Genomic DNA, 7,134 nt, shown 5'->3' on the forward strand with positions numbered 1-7,134 from the left:
TACGGCTATGTAGAGTGACATTGAGCCACATTTTTAGCTCCATCCAAATTGAAAAGGACCTCTCCGCGCCGTTTGCACCAGGTTTAAGACAAGGCGATTCACTTTCTTGCGATTTTTTCAATCTGATGATGGAAAGCGTTATGAGAGCTGCCAATCTGATTCGCAGCATCACCTTATACAGCAAAAGCATGATGCTGATGCAAATGACATTGACGTCGTGGGCCTGACACCCAGGAATGTCATGAGGTTGGTTCAGCGGTGAATGAGGACAAGACAAAGTACCTCCTGGCCACACATAAAAAGTCTTCGCGTATTTGGATTCAATTGACTGTTGACGGTGTTAACTTTGTAGCAGTGAAGGACTTTGAATAAACAGCACTAGGAGGAAGAATTACTCTTGCTAACTGGTGCTACTTTAAGCTTGGTAGGCAATTGGAAAGCAGAGCCCTCTCTCGACGAACCAAAATCACGCTCCAGAAATCCCTCATCATGCCCTTCCTTTTATTTGGGGCAGAAACATGGACGATGTGTAACAAAGATGAGAAGGTTTTGGGGACTTTCGAGACGTGGGCGACGAGTACCGAAGAAGATGGAATGACGCACTGTACGAACTTTTGAACGATATGGACTGTATGTAGTTAAGGGCATGGATGACGACGCTCCGGTTAATAAATTTTTCGACTCCGCACCAATGGGTGGACAACGAACGCAAGGGCCCCCACGGACACAATGGAAGGACCCAGTGCAGAAGGACCTGTCCGCACTTGGGATGAAAACTGGCACAAATCCGCAAAGGAGAGGCAAACTGGCGAAGCTTTTTGATCCCGGGCCAAACCGACAAATGGTTGTAGTTCCAAATAAGAAGAAGTAGAAGGGTTGCCACCTGCTTAAAAAATCAAATTTAATTTGAATTAAGGGAATTATTTAATTAAATTACTTATCAAAAGATGAGTGTCAGAAGAAAGGCACTTAAGAAGGTTGTTGTTGGAAAATATTTTTAAAGGGTTGCCACCTTTTTGAAAAGTCGCATTAATCAACTTATACGTAAGTTATGTATATGAAATATTAAAATATGGGTGTTAAACTAAATAATGGTAAGAAATCTTTAATTTGAACATTTTGAATATTTTCGGGGTATATATTAGAAGAGGGTTGGCAACAGTTTAAAAATTTAACTACATTGAAATTATTAAATAATTTAAGTGAATTATTGCAATATGTGTTTCAATTCGCAATGATTTAAAAATTGTTTTATTTCTAAACTACTTGTAGAAGTGTTTCCACCTGTTCAGGTGATTGAAATAAATATTGAAATATGGGTGTCGGACGAAAGAGGTTTAAAAAGTTTTTACTTAAAATAGTTTGAAGAAAAAAGAAAAATGTGAAAATCTTCTTTGATTTTGGCTGAGTTGAAATATGTTGAGTTTTGCTGAAGTAAAGTACAACAAACATAAAACGAAGAAATTGCATACACTCAACGAAGCGAGTGAGTGCGAAACTAGTTCATTGATAACGAAATCGTATATGCACGTACATAAATTTCACTAGTATTAATTGGCAAAATTCAATATAAATTTCTAAAGTCTCGCTTTTTTTCTTTTCAGCATGAAAAATTAACCTTCTTCTCTGCGGAAAATTTTTCAATGACTCTGCGCGCGTGCAATACTTTTCCCCGTTTTTGTTTCATTACTTTTTAGTAGCGATTTTGTTTCTCTTATAAATTTTAAATTAGCATAGCATTTGTTTTCGCTTTTTTCGAAGGCACATAATTGTTGTTGCTTGTTTTTACAAACTGCCCTCTGATCTCGCACCATGGTTGCATGTGAATTGGTGCTGTTGTGTTTTCGTACACGCGCTTACGCATCTCAGTCACGCACTCACGTCTATTTTTCTTTCATTTGTTTGAATTTATTTTCATTTCTTGTTTACAAGCATTTCTTTGGACCGAACATCCTTCAGCAGAGCAAATAAGAGGTTTCCGAATGCTGCTGCTGTTGCTTACTTACCGCTCCAATGTTTCGCTTCATCCTCCAGTTTACATCCCAGCGTTGCTGTTATTACTTCTCTTTGTGCGCGATTTGTTTACTCGGCTCGCTTCCCTTGGCTGCGAAGGACCCACCTTCTTTGCCCCTCCGCTACTCCTTCCTGTTTGTCGGTCTTTATTACATACATCTGTGTATCTGTCTGTTCGTCAGGCCGTTTATTTTGGTGCTTTGCGCTGTACTTTTGTGATTTTATTTCATTTCATTTTAGTTGCAAATACAGCAGACAAATACTCATTCAATATGTATGCAAGTCTTCATGGTAGTGGTTCTATACATATGTATGTATGTGCGTAAAGAAAATATTAAATTTCCGATCACGTAATCAACTGTCAGTCTGCCAGTCTGCCAGTCGGTGCTGCAGCAATCGCGGCCTCTCGCGCGCAACCTCTGACCCTTAACCTCTGACTTACCGTTCCTGCACTTTCGGTGAACCATTGCAAGTGTTTAACTGTATTTGTGCACATTCGCTCGCATTTAGTGGTACATATAAATACTGCCAAACAGTTAGATACGTCCTTTGTTTGTAATGGAAATGACGTTAATGTAACATCATTGACGTTTCATGTTCCGAAACATAAAATAGCTAATTTCCAACTTGTTGGGCGTGCGTTGTGTGTGGCGTGAGGCGTGAGGCGTGGTAGCTATGTATGTTTAAAGTAGGCGGGCTTTGCAACTACTCGCATTTCCTCTTTTTCCTCATACTCTATCTACTACGCACGTCCTTCCTCCTCCTTTTCCACCACTGTCCAAATCACGCGTCGGAAATTTGTTTTAAAATGGCTTGCTGCCTGCGCGCACCTTTGTCGATATGTGTGTCGAATACGCTATGCGAGCTGTTGAACTGAATTTTTGGTGAACTGTCAGTTTGTTGTAAAAGTTTCTCGTTTACTGTCAGAGGGCACCAAACGCTTGGTAACTGTCATGAACTTTGAATTCTAACACGAACGGCTCCCACGTGGTTTTATATTAAATTATGTATTTGGACAAGCAGAAGTTATCCTTTTTTGATTCTTCAACTGATGGATTATTTTAAACTATGAACAAAATTTTTGAGCGCATGTACCAGTAAATCCACACATATGTATGTACAGGCCCAGGCCCAGGAGAAGGGTGGAAGTGGCGGTAGGGGTGAATTCCCCCGGTCCCAGGCTTTTAAGAGGCCTGAAGTATCAGAACCATCACTTCTTATTATTGAAGTGAAATTTCTTTAGCGGCGGTTGGTTGATTGGAAGTAAATAGGCAAATTCAACGGAAATTGCACACGGAAATGGTTGGGGCTGAAACAAGTGCTTCTTGTTTGTATGCATATGGTATTAATTTAACAAAAACTTGCTTATAAAAAGATCAATACAAGAATGAAAGTAAAGGTGAGCACGTACATAGTTAGATAAAGAAAGGGATAAAGGCAAAGGTAAAAATAAAAACAAAAACTAAGCGTAAATATAAAGACAAAAACGAAGATTAGGGTAAATTTAAACACTTTACTTATATAAGGGAAAAGGTGAAGGGAATGTGTAGATGAAGAAAATTATAAACATAAAAGTAAAAACAAATATAAGTATAAAGAAAAAGATTAAGATGAGGATATCGATAAAAGTAAAGATGAAGATAGAGGAAAAATTGTGGTAATTATAAAGAAAAGGAACTATTTCGGGATACTAGAGATTTTTGGAACTCTCGGGACTTATCCATATAATAATCGTAATTTTTATCGGTTTTGTTATCGATTTTGCTATCGATATTTTCGGCACTTATTGATATAATAATCGATTTTGTTACCGATATTTGTATCGATTTTGTTATCGATATTTTTATCGATTTTGTTATCGATACTCTTATCTCATCTTCATTGAGACTGCTTATCTCTGGTTGAAGGGTTATTAATATTAATTATTTTTTAAATCACAGGTACTGGCACATTTATCGCTGAACTTAAGAGCTTCTCCTACAGCAATCTCAGAAGAGTTCATGCTCTTTGAGGAGATCATTTATTAAATAAGAGCCTCGAATTGCATTAAATCTTAAGTTTGGAAAAGATTTATGCTTTATTAACTACTTACGAACCCTGGCGCCTACTTAATTTAACTTTCAACTAAATTATTTAAGCCACACTGTATCTATAGACAATATTTAATGCGCTAAAAGCAGGTTGTAATACATAAATTACACACTAATCACATTTAGATAGCAATATACGAAAAGTTCAGGCACACTTCGTTTTAAATATTATCAAGACCATCAACTACCCAAAGCTTAGGAACGAATGTCGAAAAGAAAAAAGTACACATAAGTAATTTAAGACATATGCAAGCCATTCTATAAACAACTCCAATATTTTTGTTATGGTTTATTTCATTGATTATTTATTGGCCTCTAGGCTAAAAAGAATTGAAAAGTCATTTCTTTTTACGGTTTTGTACATTTGATATGAAAATTGCAATAATGAGCGACAGTCTAATCTAATTTACGCTGCAATTACAATGCGATAGTACGACACCATTGAACTTGGTTAGTAGATGCTACAATTTATTGCTTATGGTTAATTCCTACAACAGGTTGGCAAGATTCGGTGCTTTACAACACATTTCCGTCAACTTATAGCTAATTATGTTTGAAGTCGAATTAGTTTCGGGGTTGTTCCATGTTCGGTGTCATTTTGTTCTTCATACTTTCAAATCGAAAAATTGCATTAAACAAGACACAACGGCCAAACGGGTTAGTTTCCAACCCGATTTTGACAACGGATGCCGGAAATTCTTTGTAAAATATATTCGATGAGGCTTTAAAACAAATTTCGAATCCCTGCTCACCTTAAGAAAAGTTTCCAAACCTAACGCTCAGTTTGGCTCTCGAGGTCTAATTCACATAAAATTCAATTGGGCTTTATTTTTCTGTAAAGAGACGTGTCTTGAAAATTCTAGCCAAACTATAGGCATAAGGCAAATTCTATAACGAGTAGAAACGAAGAACCAGACAGTTCTTTGTCTACATTAACTTCTAGCCAGTGATTGGACTTTCTTGCCAGACCTCAACTATTTTAGTCAAAAAGAGCGAAACGGCCCGTTTATGCATGATAATCCAGAGCCAAAACAGGAGTCTATGCAGCGGATAGAAAAGGAAGAAAAGCCACCACGTACATTCTAAGTGGATAGATAAATATCCAAGCTCATGGCTACCATTTTTTGGGATTGTGAAAGTATTCTACAATTCACGGAGACTATTATGCCATATTGTTGGCAAAAGTGCGGCCAAAGGATACCTGGCTATGCGAGACAATGCACCCGTGCACACTGCGAAAGTTGCAAGGCGTCTGACTGGATTTGAAGAAATCAACCACCCACTATTCAGTCCAGACCGGCCAATCTGCGAATATTTCCTGTTCTCCAATGTGAAGAAGAATCTCCGAGGGCGAAGATTTTCGAGATAGGAAGAAATCAAGGCGGCGAGCATTTCAAATACAAAAGCGGCGAATATTTTTTCACTGGATTAAAAGCCCTGATAAATGTAAGAAGTGCATTGAAGTAGAGAGAGATTATATAGAAAAATAAAATTGTTTATTCATTTTCGCAATTTCATAGGCGATTAGTTTAATCAGAAGTGGGTTGGCCCCCGCCGTTCACACCACGCGATTACTGCTTTTAACTAAAAGTTGCCTGTAAAATCGGCTCATGTCAACACCGCATTAAGCTCAAAACATTTCAGCTTTCCTCGAACAAGCTGATCGCGCGAACGGGCACACTCAAGTCAAGTTACAAAGTATTATCTTGCGACAACTGAATCAATTGTTAAAGGTAACAAATTGGTACAGATGCCAATAAAAATAGTATTGAACAAAAAAACAGAGCTCTCTGAAAATTTTCAGTTCAGAACTTCTCGATCAACCATAATTAGCATACCATTATTGGTCCTCTTCAGAAGAAAACATTCATTGCCAAACCATTTTCCTGCAGGGACATGACAATGCAACTGCTACTGCAGTATTAAAATTTTTTGCTAACCCCAAGATATCAGCAATTTATTTGCAGGCATTTTTACTGATATAAATATTCTGTTCAATAAATTGTCTACTGGCTGTCCGAAAAAAAAATTATCAATAAGATATACAATGCACTGCCGCAGTTGAGTCCATTGCCCATTGCACCAAAGTAGGTGTATAAAAACACCCACCGTCCTCTGCAGCAAATCACTAACTCAACAGTATACTTTCTGCAATCACATGGCTTAAAAGACTCTCTTTCCACTCTGTGTTGTGCTTTGTTGTCTCAACGCGGCCTTCGGTGTCAATATTATCCCCAAATCACAATGGGGCGGCCGTACTGCTACTAGCAAAACCAACTTGGCCAATAGCTTAGCCTACACCGTCATACATCACACTGCTGGTAACTATTGTTCCACTCAAAGTGCGTGCTTTAAAGAATTGCGCAGCATGCAAAACTATCACATGGACACCTTGGGCTGGGCTGATATTGGTTATAATTTTCTGATCGGCGGTGATGGTCAAGTGTATGAGGGTCGTGGCTGGAATTCGGTGGGTGCACATGCCACCAACTGGAACTCAAAGTCTATTGGCATCTCATTCATGGGCAACTACAACAGTAAGTACAGTGATTCCTGCTAATGAGTAACTAAAAGTGCACGATTTTTTCTTCACTTTGCAGACGTTCAACCCACTGCTGCTCAGATCTCTGCCGCCAAGAATTTGCTTGCTGATGCTGTATCACGTGGACAGCTGAAAGCTGGCTATATTCTATATGGGCATCGCCAAGTTGGCACCACAGAGTGTCCTGGCACTAACTTGTATGCTCAAATTAAAACTTGGTCCAATTGGCGCGCTTAGGATGGGACTCGCTCGTTAAGGGGGGCATTTTTTATATCGAAAAAGTGTATTAAAAGTGTATGCGTGACATAAATCTATAGCCTATTTGGTATAAGAGTCAGTCATACTGTTTGCATTTATTGTATCCCATGGCTTAGAGTAGTAAAATACAGGAACGTCATTCTTTGGGTAATGACTTTCTACTCCGCCTAAAAAGTGTTTTCGGTAATTCTCTTTTATCGGAAAGGTGGCACCGAAGGGGTGGTACCGTAC

At 38.5% G+C, this 7,134-nt stretch overlaps 1 protein-coding gene across 1 annotated transcript; it reads left to right on the forward strand.

Moving 5' to 3' along the window:
* Window positions 1-6,261: 6,261 nt before the first annotated feature.
* PGRP-SC2 (Peptidoglycan recognition protein SC2) lies at window positions 6,262-6,882 on the forward strand. Its single transcript, XM_017624477.1, is given in 2 exon segments — window positions 6,262-6,640; window positions 6,704-6,882. Coding segments are annotated over 2 exon segments (558 nt in total).
* Window positions 6,883-7,134: the final 252 nt, after the last annotated feature.

This window comes from Rhagoletis zephyria, unplaced genomic scaffold (genome assembly GCF_001687245.7).
Source record: "Rhagoletis zephyria isolate East Lansing unplaced genomic scaffold, Rhagoletis_zephyria_1.1 Rzeph_scaffold_00057, whole genome shotgun sequence".
Taxonomy (NCBI): Eukaryota; Metazoa; Arthropoda; class Insecta; order Diptera; family Tephritidae; genus Rhagoletis; species Rhagoletis zephyria.